The sequence below is a fragment of the Rhea pennata genome, chromosome Z (assembly GCF_028389875.1).
Source record: "Rhea pennata isolate bPtePen1 chromosome Z, bPtePen1.pri, whole genome shotgun sequence".
NCBI lineage: Eukaryota > Metazoa > Chordata > Aves > Rheiformes > Rheidae > Rhea > Rhea pennata.
This window is the reverse complement of record NC_084702.1, coordinates 82,049,176-82,075,059: the sequence shown is the minus strand read 5'-3', so window position 1 is coordinate 82,075,059 and position 25,884 is coordinate 82,049,176. Positions and strand designations below refer to the sequence as shown.

The 25,884-nt window shown below is 40.3% G+C and overlaps 1 protein-coding gene across 1 annotated transcript in view; it reads left to right on the top strand.

Moving 5' to 3' along the window:
• ALPK2 (alpha kinase 2) overlaps positions 1 to 25,884 on the top strand; it is a 42,606-nt gene that overhangs the window by 7,539 nt on the left and 9,183 nt on the right. The window contains exons 2-8 of the mRNA XM_062599597.1: positions 3,373 to 6,268; positions 9,217 to 9,364; positions 11,606 to 11,733; positions 11,833 to 11,868; positions 17,987 to 18,261; positions 18,385 to 18,473; positions 22,319 to 22,536. Of these exons, the coding sequence (XP_062455581.1) occupies positions 3,373 to 6,268; positions 9,217 to 9,364; positions 11,606 to 11,733; positions 11,833 to 11,868; positions 17,987 to 18,261; positions 18,385 to 18,473; positions 22,319 to 22,536 (3,790 nt within the window). The remainder of the gene's footprint in view (positions 1 to 3,372; positions 6,269 to 9,216; positions 9,365 to 11,605; positions 11,734 to 11,832; positions 11,869 to 17,986; positions 18,262 to 18,384; positions 18,474 to 22,318; positions 22,537 to 25,884) is intronic.

Below are 25,884 nucleotides of genomic sequence, written 5' to 3'. Positions count from 1 at the left end.
TCCCCTTTAACTTAGAGAAACCATCATTCCCACCAAAAAAGGGGTCGGTCCACTGAATGATAAGAAAGAGAGGGTGTATATGGGGTACCATGTGCAAATAGCAGAGCAGGAGGTAGGGTCCAAGAGAACTTGACAACATAAGTAGATCTCTTGATTGCCACAAGAAAGTCAAGGGCTTTCAAAGCCAGAGCATTTTGTTTTAAGGAAATCAAGTTTTTGATCTAGTCCTGATTTAAACATATACATATCTAATGTACTTACTCAGCACTCTATTAGCACAGTATGTCAGTAAAACCGTTAATAGGAAGAAAAAAAAAAGTGGTAATATGTTGACCACTAAGTTGGGTGACAGAGGAGACTGAATTGCAAATCTTGTACATCTGAAAATGAATTTGCCCAATTTAGGCTGAAAAGCCAGGCCTGGAAGTTGGTTTCACTGTAACATTGTGTATCAGAGGGAGGAAGAACTGGAGGGGAAGGAAGGACAGGGAAAACGTTGGAACTTGTATCACGTATTTGCTGATGCATTATGCTGTTTAAAGTACAGGCTCATCCAGCTATGTAAAACAGCTGTACTGTATTGGATCACACCAGAGGTCCTTTAAGCATAATATGTGCGCAATGGTAGATACATAAGGAGGAATTTCAGAACAGAGCACAGTGGTATTTCTCCAGAATATACTGCTAGCCTCCAAGAATTTGCAAGTCAGGGAAATCATGTGGCAGAATTGGTGTCTTGTGTATTTAATAGCCTGCAAAGGACTTTTCGTTACTTAAGAGTAATGGTAATCATATGGTCTCCACACTTGAATCTTTGCTCTCGAAGGAAGGTATAAGACATGTCTAAAGAAAGTCTCATTTGAATATGGGAAATCAGGCACCAGCTCACCATTTTCTCTATTCTCTCCATAGGGAAGACTGGGCTCTGGACTAACACTTTGGCCTTTCTTTTGATTGAGCTACATTATTCTATATATTGATCTGTTCAGTACTACTGTTAATCCTAGATGAATCTATTGTGTCTCCTTTCTTTTCTTGCTGGCCTTGTAAGGGAAGGAGAATATGTACATGAAATCATTCACAACACTTCTAGCTGCATCTGATCAGTGGTCCTAAACCCCTTGATTTCGAGACTTTGCTCTCCCACTGGGCAGGGCAGGACTGCTGCTGTGGGACTAGACAGGCTCAGAGAGACTCTGGTATTAATTCAAAGTAGTGAGTGTACTGCTTTAGCCACCATCGGGCTGCAGAAGGGCTTGGTCTCAAAGAGGTAGCCACTCCAGAACAAACTCAAGCCACATGATCCTGAAAACAGGATATGGTTAGCATCTTTTCTGTATCCCATCCAAATTTTGTGTGATCATCTTTATTACCATAGGATGTTTGGGATATTCTTCAAATATTTTGTTAAACATCATTTGGAGACTGGTGTAGCATTTGGTCTTGTGGTAGTGACAATAAAGCACAACTGCCTGTTTTGACCACCCAAGTTATCTTTGGGGATAATGGAAAACAATGAAAGCTGTTGCTTTGGAATAGGAAATGAGTACAACAGAGACAAAACTGCCATATTCTTTTAGAAGATGTCATAGTAAATGGGAATATTGTCTAAGATGAGAAATTTGAGGTTTGGGAGTATTAATTTTTCTTGAAACTTATTTTAGACACTAGAATCCTTTTCTGGATCTAGCTTGACATCTTCAGAAAATAGAAGGTAGCAAATACTCTCCGAAGAGAAAGAAATCAAACAGATAATACCTTCAAAACTTGAATGGTTTGAGGGCTCCAATAATGGAGTAATACTCTATCTCCTCATATGTACAACACTAAGTCATGACTGGACGTTATTACCACTGTTGGCCCCCTTTTAGCCTTTTTGAAATGACTGTAGAGTTTTCAAACCTTTTCCTAGTGCAGAGTTATCTTGTTGATGAAACTGGTATACAGGTATACCTCGGGTGAAAAATGCTTACTGTCCCACTTGGCAGTAACTGGCGTTGATTTTTTTCATGCTTTGTGGGGGGCTAAGGATGTCAGAGGCCACAAGTCAGGTGCTGTCCCTTGATTCCTTGGTTCCTGGGGAGGCAACTTGAAACGTCTTGAGAAAAGGCCACTCCACCTGTAAAATGTTTTGCAGGTTTGTAGATCATCATTTGGGTCATCCATATATTCTAAACAGAGAGAGACAGCTGAAAATGCTCTGAGTTTCAAGTTGTCATGAAGAAGTAGGATCCTTTTTAATTTCTTCTTTTCTTCCTCATGCTCTTCCCTATTTCCTTCCATAATTCAGAGGTTATTAAATTACCCATTTATTCCCAATGATCTTTCTTTGCTTTTCATTTAAATGTTACAATCAGGCTTTGGAACACAATGAATCTTGTCATCAGAGCAAAAAAAAACAAGGAAGGGTCCTGTTTACATCATGATTTTTTACGGGGTTAGAAAGCAAGCTCTGATTTTGGAGTGGCTGTTTCCAGTTTCCTTTTGCACAGCTATTAGATCACTAACTTGTCTGTTTATCACTTCTTTACTCACAGTAACCATGGCTTTATAATGAAGAAGGTACATGGACTGTTATTTCTTCTGTCTGCCATCACACATCAGGCAATTTGTTACACACACAAATTAAAATAACTTGTTTCTACCACATTCACATAATTAAACTCTGTGCAGTTTGTTACCATTCTTTTGTTGCCCCTGGAGTCAAGCAGACTGTCCAGTAGATGAAGCAATTGTTAAAATGCATGGCAATAAACTCTAGAAAACTTCTCTCTTGAGAGCAGGGAGCAAGAAAGCAAATCAAGATGCATAGCTCTATCAAGGTGAATAGTTGCCTAGATAGTTCCCTGAACTCATCTGATTGGATTAGATGATAATTACTCATGTGTTCATTATGTTAAGTTTAGAAATGACTAGGGATGTGTCAGAGCAGTTTTCTTACTCGCTTTTTCTCTGGTAGGGGGTTTTGTAGAGTTTGGATCTTCCCACTCTAAACAGGCCATATTTTCCTTCCCTCTCTTCCTCACCCACACCTCAGCTTTTTTCCTATTAATTTTTTCTTTTTCCTTCCATTATCCCTGCTGCTCAGCACTAGCACAATGAATTTCAGTGAATCTTTGGCTCTTTTCGTGGCTTTTTCAATAAACTCTCTTTGTAGAGTAAGGTATGGTGGGACAGCCTGTCTGTTTTGCAAGGCATAGACATTGCTTTTTTATTTAATTTTATTTGCTTCTAACTAGCTGAACTGTATCAGTTATTGGTCTTCTTGATAAAATTTTATGTTCCTCCGCATTTGGATCCAGTCAAGCAGCTGTCTCAATGTTTACTTACATTCTATTTTATATTTCTTTTTCTCTCTTTTTCTCTCTATAGGCTCAAGATGCCAGTCATAATAACTTCACAGAGAATTATGACAGACGATGTGTGGAACCTGAAACAGAGAGGAAAGGTATCTTCTTGACTTGTGAGAGTGCAATCACCACTGATCCCGCATCAAAAATGCTGTGTTCTGAAAGGACATTACAAGCAAAAAGTGCAACTTTACAAACCTGTTCTCAACACCATGCTCCATGTGATAAGAGTGAAAGACATCAGCAGCAATTCTTCTGGGAACAAGGAACTAATATTATTAACAATGGCAACCAATCAAAGAATGACATTTCAACTTGTTTCTTATGGGATACAGACTCTGTTAATGATAGGCAAGAACATTTATGTGCTCTTCAGTCTCCTGCAAAGCTATGTGATGAGCCAAGGGAGAGAGGGCAAAAGTATAGTTTTGACTCGCATGATAGCAGTGACACAGATACTGTCTGTGGTGTGTCATGTGGTGAATATCTGTTTGAAGCTAGTGGCAAGACAGTCCAGGAATCTGGAAAACCTGGGTGCAAAGAAGATGCTGATTTATCAGCAGTGCATGACAAGCTGTGGAAGCTTCTTCATGAAGTTGACTCAGACCATCAGATCCCATTTGAAAACCGGGGGATCACAAGTTTAGAAATTAGGCCAATGGACATCAAAGACACGGAACTGAGCTTTGTACAGGAGGCTTGTCCTGATCATCCTTTGTCAATAAATTTAATAGAAGAGGAAGAACCTATTGTAGAGCTGACTAGTAGACAAAGAGCAGAGAAAGAAGAATGCAGTGTTTCTAATATCCCATTAAAAATAAATGAAGCATGTAACAGTGCATCCACAGGAAACATTTCTCTTACACAGGTGATAGAAACAGTTGGTATACATCAAGGTTTTAGCACTGGAAATAGAAAAGAAACACCATCTAGTCATATTTCAGCAAATATTATATTAAATGTAGAGGAGTGCTTGGAGCAAAAAACAAATCAAAAGTTAACTGTCGATAATGGATCCATTCAAATGACTGCTGTCCAGGAAGGAAAGCTGACTGTTAATAGTGCTTTCCAAACATGTGAAGGAGATTCTCCTCAAAGATTAAAAAATGCTCAGAGTAGTAATTTTGAAGATGACAAAGAAAACCCAACTTTTATGTCAGATAAGTCTATTGGAAAATTACTTTATACTGATCAGAACATATCCTTGATGAATGAGACTATAGCTAAGTATACAGATAAAGATAATAGTAAACACCGTAATGTTAGAGACTGTTATTCATCAAGAAAAAAAACTGCTTATTTCCCTGAAGAGAAGGACTTTTTCACCAGGAATTCCTGTGGTGAAAATGCCAATCAATTTACACATGAAACACACTTTTCTATTGAAGCTATATCTAATAGTACTGAAGAGAATTTTCAGAGAAAAGGAAATCACTCAGACTTGAATGCACAGAATGACATGAATTCTGGTCATTATCATCTTTCAAAAAATGTTTATGAGGATTTTCAAGTTGCTTCTAATGCACAGAAATGCAGTTACTTAACTCAATTGCCTAGTTTAAGTAAGACTCCTGAAACCATGACATGTAAGAATCTACCCCAAAATATACACCAAGTGACAGAGATAGAAAAGCAAGAAGAGGCTTTCATTCCACGTTATGAGGATCGATTTTTAACTGATTTTTTGGTAGAGGTGCCCAAATATGAACAGAGTAAAATGAGAGAACAGAAAGACAGTGAACAAAGGGCTGAAACGTCCTGCGGCACAGGAGTCAAGCATGTGTCAGAAAGTCAGCGTGCACTTTCTCCTCAGAGTATGTCAGAACAACATGTATTTTTTCTTGACCACACTTTCGAGTCTCATGAAAAGTTCAAAACAAATTCTTCAAAGAATCACATGTATGCAGCTGGGAGTGCAACACCGCTTGGTACCTCACAGCCTGGAAGGGCTCGAAATGACTACCCCAGCACAGCAGATGAGGATTATAAAAATACCATTAATCAGGTGGATATCCAACAACTGGCCATAAGAGAAACATTACCATTCTTTGTACCCACGGGACAGTCAGAGGATTCTATTACCAACATATCAGCAACGAGATGTTCCAGCATAGGAAATCAAGTACAAACAGAATCCACACAAACTACAGTCAAAGTGAATGAAAAAATGAATAAATTAGAAAAATTTCCCAAAGCATTGCAGGATCAGTTCCATAAGGTACCCCAAAGGAACAAGAATGAAACAGTATTGCAGGAGGAAGAAAAAGAAATTCAAAGAGCTAAGGAATATAATCCAGATAAAGCTGAAGTAAAACCTCCTCTTCATGCTTTCTTTAGCTGTGATGCTCAGGAACAGGTTATGAATAGTAGCATTAAGCAGTCCTGTCTTAACTTGATCTCCTCTAGCAAGCTAACTGGGGTTGAAAATTCAATTAAATCTACTGAGTCTCCTCAGTCTACTGATAAAACAGAAAAAATCTTGGTATCAGAGAGTGCAGTAAGTGGTTTGGTTCACTTGCCACCAATTGATTCAGGGAATGACCAGTATTTTCAAGAGCAACCACCTCACAGCACAACTCAGCCCTACTCCTTAGCATTGACCACAGACAGTGCATTCCCAGCCAAAGTGGAAAAGCTAAAGAATCAAGAAGGGTCAGAATCTTACCAGACAGCATCAACTGTTGCTGAGCTTGAGCCCATCAGGCGTAAGCAAGACACAGCAAACAGTGGGCATTTAGCTACTGGGGCTAAGAAGAAACTACCACCAACAGCATTCTCAAAGAAACCTCGACTGGAGGAGAGAGGAAATGTGAGCAAGAATCCTACCTGTATTAAAAAGCCTGTGAAAAGTGAGGCAGATATGATTCATAAAGAAGATAGAAAAGAGCAGAGCACACTTTCCGAAAAGGATAGCAAAGGTACGAGAAAACTGATGCTCATTTCTGTCCTTTCCAGTCCTTCTGACTACAGTATGAAATTCAAATTATTTTCCAGCACACTACAAGCAAGCATATGTCAATCTAAATCATATCAGCCAGAGATGTCCTACCTTCACTGGTGTTAATTTCCAGTGAATTTAATAACTAGGGCTGTCCCCATGCCACAATGATGATTCCTCTCTAGCATCCTTCTCCTAGCTGACGAATGCATTTATGAACTTTTCATGCTTTCTGAAATAGTTCTTCATTCATCTGTTCAAGTCAATTTTCAGGAATCTATAGCAAGTTGTTACTGCGTAAACTACACAGACTGTAGTAACTGTAATCCCAACAGTGGCAGGTTATGGTGTTCACAATTATGCTTCTGCACTGTGACTCCCAAATCGTATCTGATGATTTTTGGCTGGTTCTGCATTCCTTTTCACCCACTATCAGTCATAAATGACACTGGTGAGATTAGCAATATTAAATGGACATTAAAAAAACATGTATTTGAAATGAGAATCAGGTTGCTGGTCACAGTCTCTAGGAAGTTACAAACTGGTAAAACAAAATGGAGATGAGAGTAGCAGTTGGCATGCTAGCTAAACAGATGTATTGGTGGTTCCTGTGGATACGTTGCAAGGCTCAAGGCCTTATTTTCACCTCTTTACATTACATTTTACATTTACATCATAAAATAAGTTTTCAGATGAGAGCAAGACTGAACCATGACTTAGGGTAAGCTAAATGAAGTTTTTCAGAGATTCTGAATACAGTGCAGTCATGCTAGAGTCCTACTTCCTCCAGTTGTGTTAAAAAAAACCCTTTTCTCTGTTCAAAAGTGATGTCAGAAATGTCTCCTTTGCAATCATACTTGTCTACAAGAAATGACCATAAAAGGGAATAAATGGAGACAAGCTGTACAAAGCAAGACAAAGGACTGGATGTGGTGGGAATTTGCTGTATGGAGGTCAGCTGCAACCCCCACAGCAGTAACATAGAGCCAAATCAGAAATTACCAGAGAATCAAGCATGTGGAAGAAGCGGACACATACTCCTTTCTCAAAGGAGAACATGGAAACCGCAATTACTGAGAAATGCTTCATCTTTTTCATGGAGTTAAACCTGTGCTTGAAAAATATTTTAAACATTGTTTTGGGTTTGCCTGCAGGTAAAGGAATTACCTTTACCTGCTCCTGATCTGCTTCAGTTTAGACTGAGAACAGATGTTTGTTTGTAGGTTAGAGAGTTTGCATGGAAGTTTGGTATGTTCAGTCTAGTATATACTCAGTGTTTTCTTTTTATTTTTTTTCAACTCAAGGAGGAATGACTTTGTGGTTAGGCAGGGAATGTGGAGGCTTTAGTTCTATTTTTAGTTCTCTCACATACTTTCTGCAAGTCATTTTAGCCCTGATTCAGCAAGATTCTTAGCAGTAAGTGCTTAAGTGACTACAAGTTAAACATAGCGAATTCCAGGTGCCTGATCCTTAGAGTCAGATCCAGCATTCCTTAGGCATTAGATGGGGAAAGTGAGGCCACTGGAATGGGATCCTCGAGGGAGATGTGTCATGCCAGCTCATTCAGAGTGCAGCAGCTCAGAATTAACACATTAGGAAACATCTTACATGCCTCTAGCAGAGACATCTCGCTCAGGAGTGCCTGGATGTGCCATTGGCCCCAAACCTTTGTGTAAGTATGAGTCCATTCATTTTCTTTCCAAAACCAGGAAGGTCTTGTTTCCTATTTTTTTTGTTCCTCAAGAATTAATAGTGATTCTCCCCCTTCCTGTAAGGACTTTGTGATCAGAGCCCTTCCCCAAGCATGACACAGAGGTTCACTGTCTTCCTCCTGCTGACAGGCTCTAAGCCTGCTGTCTCCTACATCCTTGGAGAGTGCCCAAGGCTCTGGGCTCCCCCTTACGTGGGAGTGCCCTCCGGTCCTCTTGCTGATGCCGTGCCCACGTGCAAAAGACACTCGTGTATTCTGTGTGCAGGAAAATAAGGCTCAGCAGAGAAATGGATTATCAGGGTCTTCCCCTGGGAGGGAGTCCCAGTCATGGTTCCCAGGATTACTCCAGTATCTCATATAAAAGTCATTCATTAAAATAGAAAAAAATGATCTTCGGAGCAGGGACTGGAACCCAGATTTCTTCTCTGGAACCTGAATGATTTTCTCTACTGATGGCCAAGGTTTAGCAAAAGAGCTATGTCATGTGGCTGTGAAAGGAGACTTTCCTTAAAGGCATGAAATGAATCCTGTGAGACCGAGGAGGCAGGTGAAGGCCACTGCCTCCTGTATGTTCAGGTTACGTAGTGCTCTGAATGGCCTTGCCGTTGCTGGAGCATTATACAACCACTAGGTGCGAGCTGCTTCTCCAGATACGTTTTAAAATAAAATGGGTGCCTTCACTGCATCCTCTAAGAGCCTGGTCCTGGCAGTGTGTGTTAGGTACGTTGCAGGGTCATCCTAGAGACCCAGTGTCTCCTGGGACTTAGAGTCCTTTATTTCAAATGCTGTGAATAGTTTAAAAAGTCTACTAATTGCATGTATTTGGTTGTTACCAACTCTGATTATGTAACTGTATAATATGTTGTACCTTTATGGTGGTTTTTTTTCTGATAAAATGAGCTGGTCCTTTAATCAGAGAGAATGTGTTCTGAGTAAGAAATGATTTTTATGTTGGTGCTTTTTCAGAGTAGAACTGCCATGGGGTCTCATTCCCTAAATTCAAAAGTCTTTGCATTGAAAATATTTCCACTGACCATGTGGGTCAATGGGTCAGTTTGGTAAGACCTCCATGTTTTAAAGCCTCAGTTTCTGCATCAGGAAGACTAGTATTGTCAGATTCATATTATTACCATTTGTATATCAGTCTGTGATTCCTTTAAAATACCAAAACACTATAATTATCATCCAATTCTTAACTGTGGCTGTTTCATTTCAAGCTCCCAAGCTGTTGAAGAAGATACAAGCAGAGTTATTCCCCGACTGCTCTGGAAATGTTAAGTTGTGCTGTCAATTTGGTGACATTCATGGTGATTCTATCATTACATGGACTAAAGATTCCAAGTTACTAGCTCGACTGCAGAGAAGGTGAGTGAATGTTTCTGAAGGTAGTTCTGTTAATTTCTAAATAGCTTTTCAGAAAATATTAAATTTGCTAGTGATATACTCTTGTACCTGTTAACTAAATTAATAAGATTGGTGCAAAAAAACAGTTTAAATGGGGTAATTAAGAAGAATATCCTCACATATTGCTTTAAAGTTGGGCAAAGTTAGCATGCCATTACCCGTAATTTCTTTCAGCCCATTCATAACCAGCCCCACCCAACTGTCAAGTACTGTAAAAGATCATCTGAAGTTTCAGCCTCAGCACCCAGGCCAAATGATATAAACACGTCTGGTTAATATATGGAAGGCTCTTTCTGTGGGAGAGGTAAATGGCTGAGACCTAATTAAAGCAACTAACATGCGATATAGAGCTTGACATGGTCACCCCTTTGAACTTTATATTTTGTTTCAAATGGAGCTTTGAGCTGACTGGATTAAAAGAAGTTATATTTAAAGAAAAATGAAATCACTCCTCGATCTAGCCAATTAGACTGAGTGTCTAGAGGCAGTGCATTGAGATGGGTGGAAAATAAAAGGTTCTTAAACTCTTTCCTTAGAATCTTCTCTAAACTCCAGTTTTATGAAACAAAAGTTATTTTTCTCCATAGCAGTAATAACATTCGTAGCATGTAGCTCTTAAAATCTGGTTATAATGTTTTAAAAATATAAAATTAATCTTATCCAAAGCAAAAAAAAAAAAAAAAAAAAAAAAGAAAAAGAAAAAAAAAGAAAAAAATATGTCAGAAGACAATTCTGCTGGAATTAAAAAGTTTTGTGGGAAGCCATCTGATAAGATTATATTTTCAATGGAGGAAAGAAATGAATTGGTTCGAGTTCCTGTGTCATTCTGATTCATTTTGTTCTGACTACACTGATTTTGATGATAGTTTTATATTATCTATTGTATAAGAATATATTTCTGCTAAGTAATTTTGCAATGTTTTAACATCCAAAATAAAGCTTTCAGTTTTATACAAAGAAAATATATGACAACAAATAAAATATTTGAATTTTCACTTGATGCAATAAATATAATAAATTTTAAAATGCTGAAATGAAGATGAGATGTTTAACAAAGTTTTAGAATGAGAGAAATACTTATTTAGATTTTTTACTTCAAAAATGTACAATAGAGTTCAGTGGAATTGTTCTAATCTCACTTCTATCAAGATCAAACTCCAACTTAGTAGTATATATTAGTATGTATATATGTACTTTTATTCTGGAACCGAGTTGATTTCACAAGTAGTGTAACTGCATTCATGTGTCATTGCACCCCTGCTGATAGCATCTACCAGCCATCCATTCCTGAAGTTGCATACGCAGGCATCAGCAAATATCCAGCTTGAAGAAAGCAAAGGAACATGGAAAGCTGAGTGAGGAGTTCCAAGGATACAATCAGGAAGGCAGAGCGAAAAGACAGAGCAAAGCAACAAAACAGAGGTGATCGGAGAAAATGAGGAAGATCTGTTAACATAGTGAAGAAAGACTGAGAATTTCTTACATTGGCTCCAGCTGAGAACAAGGAAACCAAAAACTGTTATTATACTGGCCCCACAATACAGCAGTGTGTTCAGCATGTTCTTAATTCAGATTGAATTAAGTCAGCAAATTTTTATGTACCTTTCTGCACAAGACAGATTGAATTGTATGCCTAAACCTAAGCTTATATTGAGTTGAAGTGAAGTCTTTCTGACTTGCTCAGAGCCAAGATCAGGCCTCAATATTAGTCAGTATAATGCTATTGCTTTCTGTCGTATGAAACCATGCCTCCTGCTACTACTTGGTGTTCCCAAGTGTTCCCATGCAGAGTTATTCCAAATATTCTAAATATCAACAGGAAAACATCCATCATATCATCTTAGATTTCACTCAGAATTGAGAGACAGCATACAAGATTTTTTTATCTGTTCATATCTTACATATTTCCCTGTGATTTTGATATGAATATTAGAATGCCTTTTGGTGTGATTTAATAATTATGTGTATTTTATGGATACATTTTTCTTTTAGGATGTAACAGGAACATCTATTGTACAACACTTAAGAGGCTGAATGCTTCTTACTGAAGTGAAATAAAATACCTTTTCTACTTGCATCACATTTGAATCAATCTTTGCAGTGATGAGCAGAAATTCCAGGGACAGAAGGAGAGATGTATGGAATAATCGGGAAAGATGTTTTAAAAGTATTAACGTGAAAAATTAACATCTTCTCTTCCAGTGCCCAGGACGACTCTCCCATCTCTTTGGCAATAGCTAAAGCTAGTAACAAGGACCAGGGAATGTATTATTGCTGTTTGAAGAATAATTATGGGAAGGTGACTACTGAGTTTAATCTGACTTCTGAAGGTAAGTCCCAATTTATAATTTGAATAGATAATAATAACAATGGCAGTTTCCATTCATATTTTTTGACTACAACGTCCCTTTCTTTTTGCTTCCTTGTAGTCTTGGAACATCTGTCAAGTTTTCAGAATTTTGAAGGTGAGTACACATTTGCTTAAATATATGCTTAAATCTTTGTTCCTTCTGATTTCCAAATGATACAAAGGATGTAAAAATATGATCAAAATAATTAGCAGTATTTTCACTTCTGAGCTTTCTGAACATAAAGGACCAGATTCACTCAGTTAGGTTTTGATTTGCTGTTACAAACTATTTTCAAATCTTCCTTTTACCACCCAGTTAAATTGAGTTTACAGTTGTTTCGTGTTATCAGGAGCTACTAAGCAGCTGCATTGCCTTGGTGAATTTGACCCAAGATATTTTATTTCTATTGCAAAAGTGGGTGAATATGTTTTACTATATCAAAGATTGTCCTAATGATGGTCTGTTAATGCTGAGGAGCATTTCAGACATGGAAGTCTGAACCCTCTAAATAAGAAAAGTGAATAGACAGACACACATAGACAGTTACAGTGAACTCCAGTAAAGCAGCAAATGACTAGACTATAGAGGTGTAATTAGTTTCATGTTGAGTCATCTAGCTTGCCGTGAATCATAACTCTTGTCTTTTTCTCTTGTCAGTTCAAAGGATTATTGGATAATTCAGGTTGGAAGGGACCTCAGGGGGTCATCTCCTGCTGAAAGCAGGGTCAGTTATGGGCTCAGATCAGCTTGTTCTGGGCTTTATCCAGTCAGCTGTTGAAAACCTGTGCAATATCTTCGGGCAACCTCTTCCACAGCTTGACTGTCCTTATGAAAAAGTTTCTCCTTGTATCCAGCCTGAACCTCTGTTTTGTCAGCCTGTGCCTATTGTTTCTTATCCTTCTGCCATGCACCACTGTGTAGAGCCTGGCCCTGTCTTCTTGATGACCTACTTGTAAATATGCTAGGACTCTCAAAGCCTTCCCTTCTCCAGGCTAAACAAACCCCAGTCCCTCACCATCTCTTCATAGGGCAAGTGCTTCAGTCCCCTGGCCGTCTTTTTGGCCCTCTAGGTGTCTGTTCAAGTTGGTTGATGTCTTTCCTGTATTGGGGGCCCCAGAACTGTGGTCTAATGAGGGCTGAGTAGGAGACTCAGTAGGTCACTTCCCTTGACCTACTGGCTGTGCTTCTGTTGACACAGCCCAGGATGCTTTTGGCTGCCTTTGCTGTCAAGGTGTACTGCTGGCTCATGTTTGTCTTCTGTCTACCAAGGCCCCCTCAGCCCTTTCAGCAGAGTTACTCCCCAGCCAGGCTGTATCGTTCAAGGGGTTCTTCCTTCCCAGATGCAGTATTTACATTTGTCCTTGTGAAATTTCTTAAGGTTCCTGTCAGCCCATTCCTCCAGCTTGTCCAGGTCACTCTGGGAGGCAGCTCAGCACTTCAGCATATTGACTGTTCCCCAGGTCAGTGTCATCCTCAAACTTTGTGAGCAGGCGCTCTGTTGCCTCTTCTGGGTCATTGATAAAGATGTAAAAGAGAAAGGTCTAAGATTTAACCCCTGTGGTATTCCATTTGTTATTTAGCATTCAGGCAGAGCATGTCCTTATCTGGTCCCAGGGACTGGCATGGGTCAAGTTCTCTAAGTAATCCTGGATTTGATTCTCATGCAGTGCTGGTAATTTTTGTCTTCCCTGAACCGTGTCACTGAGCATAGAGGCCTGTGAGACCTTGTTAGCAAAGACTGAGGCAAGGAAGGCATTGAGCACCTCGGCCTTATCTGTGTCTGCTGTCACTGAATCACCCGTTCCATTCAGCAACCCACCCACATTTTCCTTTTTCAGCCTTCTGCTACTGATAAAGCACTAGAAGCTCTTATTGTTGCCCTTGACATTCCTTGGGTGTCTCAACTCCATTTTCTGATGGATGCAACACTGGTTGCTCTAGGACTAAGAAAACATTTTTGTGGCACATTTTTTCAAGAGAGTTTCTCTTAAATGAAATGTATGCATTCACAAAGCTGGCACTGCCCTCAGAACGCACTGTGTTTACTACACTCTGTTTTGCACACAGCCAGATACAATAGGACAACATGTTTTATCAGTTGCTCCATTCTCAGGCAGCTCTGAAAACATAAGCCTTTTTCTCTGTCTACATGAGGTGCATTTTCACTTTAAACAAAAGATATACTTCAAGAGAGAAAAGCAATTTAAGGAATACTGAATTTGTTTCAGATCTAGATTTGGATTTTTAATTTCTTTAAATCATAGAGATACTCACCTCTGGACTACAGCTATAGTATCTCACCACTTTTTGTTTACAGGCAGAAGCCCAATGATGAAAATACCTCAAAGATGTGACTGGTCTACAAACTATATGCAACCTTTTGACAATCACCCCAAGGGAAACTGTGGGAATCCCTCAAAGCTGTTGAATCAGTGCTGTATTTTTCTGGATATCTTTCCCTTTCTGCACTAAACTTTGCTGTGTTATCAAAGATGAAATTCCCTTTTAATTCGTGAGAGTTTCATAGGTGAAGTACCTTCCTGTAGGATAGACTAGTTTGTGCAGAGGGATAGAGCGCACGCTGTGACAGACTATTGATTTGAACTGGGCTGTCTGTGTAACTTTCCGTTAACTTGATGCATTGGCACTTCACATATAGTAAACAGTGAGATAGCACAGCATCACACAGAGACTTACTCGCACACACGCACACGCAGCCCATAAAGCTCTTTTGGCAGACAGACTTGCCAGTGGTGTTTGAACACATGGTCTTTGCAAGTCATCTGCTATGTAACTTTACTCCAAAAGAAAGGCAGACATTAAGATTTGGAATACTTTCCCCATGTGTTATCTTGTCTTTAATCACACTCGGCATATGTCTTGATGTGCTGCAACTAAAGATAGTACATTGCAAATTGGTTTATCATTTCTGAACACATTGTACTAGTCCAGTGCTTCATTCAGCCAATTGATTTTTCTTTCTTCAAGAATAAAATTAAACATTTAGTTCATCTTTAAAATAAAGACAGGACTTTTCATTTAGCAGCACTGTATAACTTTTGTTTAATAGTAGGTGGAGGTAAGAGCATTTTAATTCTAGCTTTATATTTGCGCTGCTTGCTCTATGCTTCAAAGAGAGGCAGTCGTTTACATAGTCTGAACCGGAGGTTACTACAAAGGGGAAATGGAAAGATTTCATTATTGTGTAATGTACAGCTTCTCTGCTCCTGTTTATCTTTTCCATTGAAGTTCCTTGAAATGTTGAAGAAAGACTCTCCTTGAAGAGAGACTTAAAGTGCAGTTAGAATTTTTCAGTTCTTTTTTTCCACAGTGCTTAACCACTTCTTTATTTATTACTTTATTTTTGATCCATTTATATTTCTGTGGTAATTTAAAGCTGTGAAATCCATAATCTTAGAATCATGGAATCATAGAATCAGTAAGGTTGGAAGGGACCTCTGGAGATCATCTAGTCCAACTCCCCTGCTCAGCATGGTCACCTAGAGCATGGTAGACAGGGTTGCATCCAGGTGGGCCTTGAAGATCTCCAGAGGAGGAGACTCCACAGCCTCTCTGCACAACCTGGGCCAGGGCTCCGTCACTCTCACAGGGAAGAAATTCCCCCTCACGGTCAGGCAGAACTTCCTGTGCTTCAATTTCTGCCCGTTGCCTCTTGTCCTGTCACACGGGACAACTGAGAAGAGTTTGTCCCCGTCCCCTTGACACCCTCCCTTCAGGTACTTGTCCACATTGATCAGATCCCCCCTCAGCCTTCCCTTCCCCAGGCTGAAGAGGCCCAGCTCTCGCAGCCGTTCCTCACAGGGCAGGTGCTCCAGCCTTCTGATCATCCTCGCAGCCCTGCGCTGGACTCTCTCCAGTAGCTCCATGTCTCTCTCGGACTGGGAAACCCAGAACTGGACACAGTTCTCCAGATGAGGCCTCCCCAAGACTGAGTAGAGGGGCAGGATCAACCCCCTGGACCTGCTGGCAACACTCTTCCTAATGCAGCCCAGGACACCATTGGCCTTCCTGGCCACAAGGGCACATTGCTGGCTCATGGTCCACCAGCACTCCCAGGTCCTTCTCTGCAGAGCTGCCCTCCAGCAGGGCAGCCCCCAGCTTGTACTGGTGCCTGGGGTTGTTTCTCCCTAGGTGCAGGACCCTGCACTTGCCCTTGTTGAATCTCAGGAGGTTCCTCTCTGCCCAGCTCCCCAGCCTGTCCAGCTCTCTCTGAATGGCAGCACAGCCCTCCGGTGTGTCAGCTCCTCCTCCCAGCTTGGTATCATTGGCAAACTTGCTGAGGAGGCACTCTGTCCCCTCATCCAGGTCACTGAGGAAGAAGTTGAACAGGATGGGACCCAGTCCTGAGCCCTGGGGGACGCCACTAGCCACAGGCCTCCAACTAGACTCTGCACCACTGATGACGCCCCTGAGCTCTGCCTTTCAGCCAGTTCTCAATCCACCTCACTGTCCACTCGTCCAACACACACTTCCTGAGCTTGCCCAGGAGGATGTTACGGGAGACAGTGTCAAAAGCCTTGCTGAAGTCAAGGTACAAAACGTCCACTGCTCTCCCCTCATCTACCCAGCCAGGCATTCCATCAGAGAAGGCTATCAGGTTGGTTAAGCAGGATTTCCCCTTGGTGAATCCATGCTGGCTGCTCCTGATCACCTTCTTTTCCTCCGTATGTCTGGAGATGACATCCAGAAGGAGCTGTTCCATCACCCTTCCAGCGATGGAGGTGAGGCTGACTGGCCTGTAGTTGCCTGGGTCCTCCTCCTTGCCCTTTCTGAAGACTGGAGTGACACTGGCTTTCTCCCAGTCCTCAGGCACCTCTCCAGTTCTCCAGGACCTTTCAAAGATGATGGAGAGCGGCCTGGCAACAACATCTGCCAGCTCCCTCAGTACCCGTGGGTGCATCCCATCCGGGCCCATGGGTACTGAGGATGCCTAGCCTGCCCAGAAGGTCTCTAATCCTTTCCTCCTCAACCAAAGCAAAGTCTTCCCTTCTCCAGACTTTCTCCCTCACGTCCAGGCTGCAGGATTCCTGAGGGCTGCCCTTAGCAGTGAGGACTGAAGCACAGAAGGCATTCAGTAATTCTGCCTTCTCTGCACCCCCTGTCACCAGGGCCCCCGCCCCATTCAGTGGCGGGCCCACATTTTCCCTGGTCCTCCTCTTGCTTTATTTCAGCTGTGACAAACTTAGGCATGAATTTTTATGCTAGTGGTACATTCAAAATCCACATAGGGAGAGTAGAAAAAGATTACCGTACAAAATTATCCAGAATTTAGAGATCAGTCAAATTCATACAGTTGCTCTATGAATGAATTTGGCATGGTAATTTATAAAAACGTAGTTCTGATTCAAAACCACATATGAAATAAAAAATCTTCCTCTTTTTTCTGCCTTTTCTAATGAATCTATTCTTAAGCTGGTGCTTGCCAGATTGAAAAGAGATAAACACTTTAACATGCAAGTCTGCAGCACTGGAGCTAGTCTAGTGAATGTGGTTTGTACTGCGAGAGGGAGGTTTTCATTATGGTAGCACTGAGTAAGGACCAGGACCTCAGCTGACTGCCTTTAAAAATGCATGTTGGCAGAATCCCTCCCTGAAAAAGCTCCAAGCTGAAAGCTAAAACAAGCTCTGGGTGTATCAGCAATACCCTTCTTTCTTCAGGCTTTTCTGAAAATCCAGGCTAATTTCAGAGAAGCTTTCTGAAATTAACTTGTGCAAATTGGTCACAGAGCTGTATTTTACTTCTGGATTCATAGCTACATACACTGCTGCACATTAGCTTTATTACTGTCTCTGCCTTTACCAAAACACAGAGAGTTGGAAGGATCACTGTATTCCCTCAACTCCTCTTTAGTTCTCAGGCAGCTTGACTTGCTTCACATTTCTGTGAAGCGCCAATTTACAACTGTATTAGTAGGTTTTAGATCAGCTTTTGTGACTTTTTCCTCCAGTTTTTCTGATACCTTCTGTATTCTCTGCTTATGAACGTGAACTGCCCCCTTTCTCCATGCTGACTTTAGACAATACAGAAAACAAGCTACATCAAGGGGGCAGAATCCCAGCACTATCCTAACACACGTGAAGCTGTGTGTTCCATTTCCTGAGAGCTTGTTCGTTAATCCTCAATGCAGAGATCCGTTTCTCTTCCCATGTGCACCCCTTTCCCTGCTGACTGCAGAAGGATGGTGCAGAACAAAGTGGCATTGTGTTTTAGGTCTAGAAGAAATTGAATTCATGCAGCTCATGTTCAGAGAAGATTTCATCAGTGATAGCTATTTTGGTGGGAACCTGCATGGAATAATTGCTACAGAAGAGCTTCACTTTGGGGAAGGCATGCACCGGAAAGCATTCCGCAGCAAAGTGATGCAAGGCCTGGTGCCGGTGTTTAGTCCTGGCCACCCCTGCGTTCTCAAAGTGCACAGTGCTATCATGTATGGGACCAAGAGCAAGGATGATCTAGTTCAAAAGAATTACAAACTAGCACTGCAGGTAAGGTTTCCCTGTCCTCTTCAAGCAAGAGTTTGGGGGAAAAGCTGTTTTTCGAATGTTCAAACAGCTGATCCATTAAATGTTTTGAGTAATATTCCATAGGCATATCTGTTTGTAATGTAGGAATGCTATATCCAAAATACTGCAAGAGAGTATGCGAAGATATATGCTGCAGAGGCTGAACCTTTGGAAGGCTTTGGAGAAGTACCAGAGTGAGTATATGTACGCAAACACACACACACACACATATATGTATATGTTATCCTTGGCACACCTGCCTGCTGACTGCTAGGAGTGACCTCTAGAGAGGAAGGATCTTAAGAACAGTGATACAAAGGAGGCATAATCAAAATAATATCAGGTATCAAGATGGCAAGATCAATTCCATTCATATTAGAAAAAGAGAAAAAGGAGTAAAGAGTAAGTAGCAGAGATGTAAGAGCGAAAGCCCTGATTTTGATATACATTGAGAGTAAATTACTCATATTAATAAAGTAACACCAGTATGTGATACCAGTAGTATCACCTAATAACACTAGGTGATAAGCCAAGCCTTTCAACTTCCCAGTAAAAATAAAATCTTGAGAGATATCATTCTAAAGCTTATATGAATCACTTCTTAGGCAGATTTTCTAAGCAAAGAGAGCTTAAGCCAGAAAGCTTGGCTCTCGTTCTGGATTTTTCAAAAGATGAATTGTTTTATTTCATATCAGAAGTTTTCCATTTCTCGCATACGGGTGCATCAGGCAAATAGCTGAGTATAGACTCATCTCTGCCCCTGAGGCTGGGAAATGACACCTTGAGGGTTTAGTAAGAGATCTTTTTCAAAGGATTTGCTGTTCTGGTGTCAGGCTACCATGTAGAGTTGAATTTGCAAAGGATGATTGAAATTCCGCCTACCTTGCTTCAAGGATAAGACCTACATGCTTGACAGCAGACTAAATCTGCCTCTCCTTCTAGATGACACAAGATCTTCTCAGCTGCACTGAATCACTGAAAAAAAAAGTTAGAAGTAACTGTTCTCAGCAGCCTCCATAGAAAATTCTAGTTAGTTGTCCTGGAGATCCTATCCACAGGACATTTTAATGCCTTGACTCAAACTGCAAAAAGCTAAGCTTTTGCTAATCAAATACAGCATGCGATTTTGATATCTGCACTATATCTTTCCCTCTTTACTAATTAGGAGAATTTATATCCATGTCATTCACAGTGGCAGCTGTTTCACACAACACTAGAAGGGAAGAGGAAGGCTGGAGTGATTCCATTTGGGTATTTTGTGTGCTGTATGCATGCTCAGTATGGCTGCTTTATTTTCTTTGCAGCACTTAGATAAAATTGTCAGTTTGGTGACAGGAGGTTCATCAGAGGAAAAAAAAAGAGTTCCCACATAAGGATTCTAACTGGTATTGTATTTTCAAAACCGTATTTCATACGTTTTTCAGTGGGAGTTTTTTGTAATTCTGCAGTAAAATGTGGGCAAAAACCTTGTGGCTCTAATAATTCTATGCTGACACTTACAAAGGTTTTCCAAATAAGTCACGTCAGCAGCACTTAAAATCAACCTCTGGAATGTTTCCTTAAAGAAACCTTTTTAGAACTAGAACTAGTGGTAAATTCTTTTAGGTAAATATTTGTGGAAGTCAGACTTCCTTCTGGAATTATGTAGCTTGTGGCAAAATTTCTATTTGAGAAATTTCTGTACATACAGGATATAACCTCTAATTTTGATAGGAGAGCATACACACACACTGCAGAAGCTAGACGTCTGGTGCAAAGAGCAGACACATGGAAACTTCAGATCTGGTTGCATTATTTGAAACAACTGGCTGGAAGACAGCAGCCTGGGAAGAGAAGAGAGGCATGCATATGCATGTTTTGTGTTGCTTTTTAATTGCAAAACTTCAAGGCTGGTTTGCTTTCTTCTACCCAGCCCTTGTCAGAGCAAATTTGTATTTAAAGGAAGGTGTATTGCTTACAACATTTTATAAGAGAAATAGAGAGGCTTTGCTGAGCAAGAGAAAGGTCCTCCACATTCTCGTGCTAATTTTAAGGCTGCAGCCCTAGGCTATCTGCTCATTTTTGATTGTATGAGAAAGGTAAGAAAAGGAAAGAGAAAGCACTGTAACAGTCACTGTCATGGCAGCTAGACATTTATAAAGGACTGGAAGGGAGACAGAGTGATTCTGTGGCCTTAAGGTTATTATTGTATTTTCACCATGGAGCACAACTAACACTTTCGTTAACCAGTGGCCCACTTTTTTTCCTTTCAGTGTTTATAAATGTGAAGGTAACAAAGCCATGTCTGCTAATATAAGCCGATAATTTTAAGGATACTGGTAGAGCTAAGGTGATATCATCCTTTGAGTGAGCAGGTTAGTTTAGTAGTAGACAAGTACCTAGTCTCGAGCTGATTGTTACTTAGAAAAGCTCTACCAGTACAAAGGCCATTTGTACCAATTGAACTGGGACAGTAATGGTAAAATATCCTAATCATGAACAGATTAATAATGTCAATAAAGCTTGACTGTGGGATAGGACTAGAAGACTTATAAGGGAGTATTCTGGTTATGTGTGGGTCTCTGCCCCACGACTAAATCTTCTAGACCTCCTTTAGATGTATGTACAGCACCTCTGTTCATTCATGACTCTGCTATTTCCAGAATCTGGCTTCTCTGGTGTAAATGTATTTCTGGCAGTAATTATAGCACCCCTTTGGCAGTATTGCTGTAAGAGATAAGGCTGTTTGCAAGGAAAGAAGTAACTAGAAACCTGTTTCATATAAAACTGATGACAGTCATTTCTCCCATTTGTTCTGAGGCAGTGCCAGGAGCTTTTGTGAGCTAGCTGATAAAATATGGTGATGTTCTGTGACAAACTCCAGCTGACAAAAAGACTTCCAAATGACATTATCTCAAAGCAGTATTTAATTTCACTCTCATGCACACTGATGTCACATTTCTCCTTTCATTATTACATCTAAGGTTTTAATTTGGGAAATTTATATTGTAGTATCAGTGCTGCCTGGTGAGAATGCTGAGTTATTCCAGTGTAAGCAGGAGCAGGAGACTGTTGGCAAGGCAGCACACTGCTTTCCAGTCAACAAGAGTTCTGTTAATCAAGAAGTTCATGTTACCAGTGGGACAGGTACTTCCTTCCAGACTGTTGTCATTCTCACTTCACATTTAGTCTTCCTCTCTGGGAACTCCAAACACACTTTTTTTTTTTTCTTTTTTTTTTTTGGATACGAGTGTTTGGCATGGCGCATCTTTACCTATAAATGGACCTAGTCTAGATTCCTAGAAAACTTGCAAGTCTTTCTGGCTAAACTAGCTCAATTTTTAAGTGAATAAAATTAGGTGATTTTTTTTCCAGTTTGCAGTTTCCTGAAAATTTCATTCAGAATTAGTTGAAGTCTTCTGACCTGGATCCAAACTTTGTCAAAGTCCAAGAATCTTCAGATTCCAGATCTTCCCTTGAACCACTTTGTCCTGAGAATCTTATGATCTTCCAAAGACATTCTTGTTTCTTTTTACTGCTTGGCAAAATAGTTGCTTTGTATTTTCATTATAAAACTGTTTGCTAATTTTGGATGTGTCAGGTTTTAGAAGTCTATTCTAAGAAATCTTCCATTTACACTGGTCTTGGGCAAAGCTTTTTCTGCAGTGGATAGAATTTGCAGGTGCCTAAAACCTCTGAAAGGTGAGTCCAACTGAGCAGTTAAAACCATGAGCAGTTAAAACTCCAAAATGAGCAGGCATCTTGTATTGTGCAGAGTTTAGGTTTTGGGACATACTAGGACAGTGTTAGAAATTACACTCTGAAAATTGTAAGTTTAGACCTGACTAAATAATACAAAGAAATAAAACATAAAACAGAATGTGATCATCTTCTAGAGCACCTAGAAGATCCGAGTCCTACTCGGATGTCTCCCAGATTGGTTTAGACTTGGTAACTGTTTATTCATTCTCTGAGACCAATGGCCAGACTAATGTCTCTTTCTTACTTCTTTATTGACAGAGCTCAGTGAGGTTTAGGAGTTTTTATCCCTTTATTTCAGGATCATTCCTATTTTTCTTGTTCATCGCCCTGCAAATAACATCCCCTATGCCACAGTGGAGGAGGAGCTGATTGGGGAATTTGTGAAATACTCTGTCAAGGATGGCAAGGAAATCAGTTTCCTGAGAAGAGACTCAGAGGCTGGCCAGAAGTGTTGCACCTTCCAGCACTGGGTGTATGAGAAGACCAATGGGAGCTTGCTCGTCACTGACCTGCAAGGTGAGTTGTCTGAATTGAGGCAATCAGATGGCTCTGCCGTGATACAGACTGGTACCCACCCACAGTCAGTCCCAGTAACTGCAGAATTTCCAGAGACTTGTTCCATAGCAATGTTATTCTCGGCTTTCTGTGGCCTATTGGCCGTGCTGTATGTGCACCTTCTATAACCCAGTATTTGGAAAGGTCTTCCCCAAACGGAGACCAATACCGTGGCCCACAACTGGTAACACAGGTAGGGCATCTCTGCCTGTAGGTGTGGACACTAGGAGCTGGCTCTGCCCATGGGCTGCCTGCAGAGGCAGTGTCACCATGCTCATGTGGCTTATCTTGTACACAAACTGATAAATCTGCATATTGCTACACTAAATGTCCCTATCACTTGAAACTGTTGGTTCAGGAACCTTGAGTCATGTGTCAGAAGCATTGTATACAGGCCATTGCTGTACCTCTTGTGAAAAGTTTTTGTTACTTCTGAATCCCTTGTGACTGATTCCTCATCTAGATAGTTGACCTACTGTTTGCCCCTCACCCTGGATGCTCAAGGAGTTCTTTTGTGTCTTATCCTTGGATGTCTTACCAGGAATTCAGGAGTCTTCCAAATGCACCAGAAAGCTGTCCGCAGCAAAAGGCTAAATCATTACTATACATTACAACCTGATCTGGGAACAACATGTTCTATGTAATTTGAACAGGTCATCTATTTAGATGCCTAAGTGTAAACTCAAGTGCCTTATCTACAAGCATCAATACAAGCTTTTAGGTAAAAGCTGTAGCGTACCAAGGGTGAAAAGGAAATGAGTATTTGGGCATGAAAATCTAGTGATCCCATCCTCTCAGTTTGTGAATGCACTGAGTACCTTCTCTAGCAGCACAAGAGATACAACCTGACCCCTATTGGGCATTGCCAGCAGTTCTAGGAGTCACATAGCGAAATACTACGGAGTCTATTATATTCCTAATATCTCTAAAGAGGATTTAAATCATGCATTAGCATGCATTTATCTACTGCATGAAGATAATTTTTACCTACAGTAGGTTAATCTACAGACTTAAGACCACATTCAACTCTCAGGTTGAAACCTTGTATTTTTTACAAGTCAATTCTTCATGTATTTACTCCATATTGTTTCTGGTAAACGTAAACAGTTTATTTTTAGCAACTCTAATGATCTTAGCAAAATTTTTTGAGCACTTCCTAGCCTCTGAAGCTCCACCTTTCCCTGCTGTCCTTTCCTCCTTCACATTTCCTTCTACCTTCTTATGGGCAGAAGGAACCTGCATGTCTCAGCTGCATAGTTCTTGTGGCCAAAGGAAGAACCTTACATAAAAGGGCCACATCTGAGATATGTTTAGTTCCCCCTATTGCAGACAGGGATTACTAAAAAAAAAAAAAAAAAAAAAAAAAGAAAGTGCTGTAACCTCCCACAGCTGGTATCATCATAGCTTGTACCTCATGTTTGGGAAATGGCTGTGCCACTCTGTGATTCCCTCTCCATCATCACTGTGACTGCTTTAGCCATTCAATAACAAGAGATTAGAAGCAGCGCTGAAATCTGAACCTGTTATGCAAACAAGAAAGTCTCATAACTGCAGTTTCCAGCGAACAGTGGCTGCCACAGTAAGAGCAGAGGGCTGTGAAGGGATTCAGAGGCATCACAGCAATACAACTGCATTACAATAGCAAGATTAGTGTCATGGAAACCATCCCTCAAGATTAAAAATGAACTGCTATACAAAACTTTTTATAATTCTTAAAATTGTAGTTTAAGCTATTAAAGTGCCAGAGGAACCATAGACAAGATATTTATTGGGGACATAAGTTTTATTTTAATTGAAATCTTTCTCAGTTTCATGTAAGCACAGAAGTCCGGTCTTTGAAAGTGCCTTTGGCTAAGTGAATGGAGAAACAATACAAATACAGATTTTTAAACAATTCAGATGTGTGCTCTTTTTATACAGCATGGTGCAGGTTAGAATAAAAGATAGGAGAGAGTTAGGATATTTTCTTTTCTAGTTTCTTATAAGTGCACTGTGTTTATTTGGTATGCATGTTATCCCTAGGGAAGAGAAAGAAATTAATTAATTGCCTACTCTGGCAGCTGAGGCAAGTATTTATTGGCCCATACAATAGTATAATGTTTGTATGAAACAGCAGAGGAAGGAAATTCTTACTTAGCTTAAGTTCTTATAATAAAGCATTTTGAAAAATTAAAAAAAAAAAAAACAAATCTTATGCTCTTAAACAGGAGAACTGTTCTTCCACAAATGTCCCCTTAGTAAATGAGTCAAGCCTAGAGGATTTTTGCCTCACCTCCCAGAGGTTAATTAAACACCTTGTGAATGAGACTTCAGTTGTTAACAGCATCCTTCTCCTTCACTTTTTCTTACATTTAAACACACATCAACAATCTCTCAACAGTGGAATGCTCCACACTTAGGGTCCTGGCTGTGTTTGAAGAAATGTGTTTCCTCAAAAAAAAAGAACAAGGGTAAAGAAATGCCTTTCCCACATTTACTAACTGCTGCCTTTATGCTCCTACGGGTGCGACTCTTTCTCACTGCAGAAATGCTGAGCTGTATGCAACACAGTATGTGTGTATGTATTTGAAATAAAGAAAGGCAGAGCCTGCTTTAAGATCTCTAAGGAAAGGTGGAATGTTAGAAAATAACCTGTACCCTTTAACATGAGAAGCCAGGAAAACCAGCCACAAAGCATCTAAACAAGACCCTTAAAATAATTAAAGGGGAGAAGAAATGGCAAAATGATAGCCTGAGGGAAGCACAACAGCAGATCTGGTATCTGAGCCTGTATAATGATTGCTGCCACAAAGGGCAACATACCTCTGTGGCTGTTGAGGAGAAACATAATTCCTCTCTGATCACCTTATTGTTAGAGTATCTAGGCTGCATTTTTCAGGCATCCTAGTTGAGATTTCTTAGGGTATTGTCAAAGGAAAAATGGTACCGAGACCATCATTTTTCTGTACAGAAAAACCACATGCTACAGGACTAGATTTTGCCTATAAAATGAATGAAGGGTCAAGTTAAAGAAAATAAAAGTTTTGGGAAATATTGACTGACGAAGACTTTTGAATCTCTCACTCCAAAAGTAAATTCAAGGTTGGTTGATCAGGTTGATTAGCAAAGCAGTCTCTCGTTGATATATATTGTAGTCCAAGTTTGCAAAGCAGACATGCACAAAACCGTAAGTAACCATACCATCTCATGGCAGATGCATATGCAAGGATTATGGATGTTCTCTTAAAATGCGGTCATCAGCATGTATCCCCCCAGTGACTATCCAGCACAGAAGACAAATTATGCTCTATTTATCACCTCCCTCTCTGT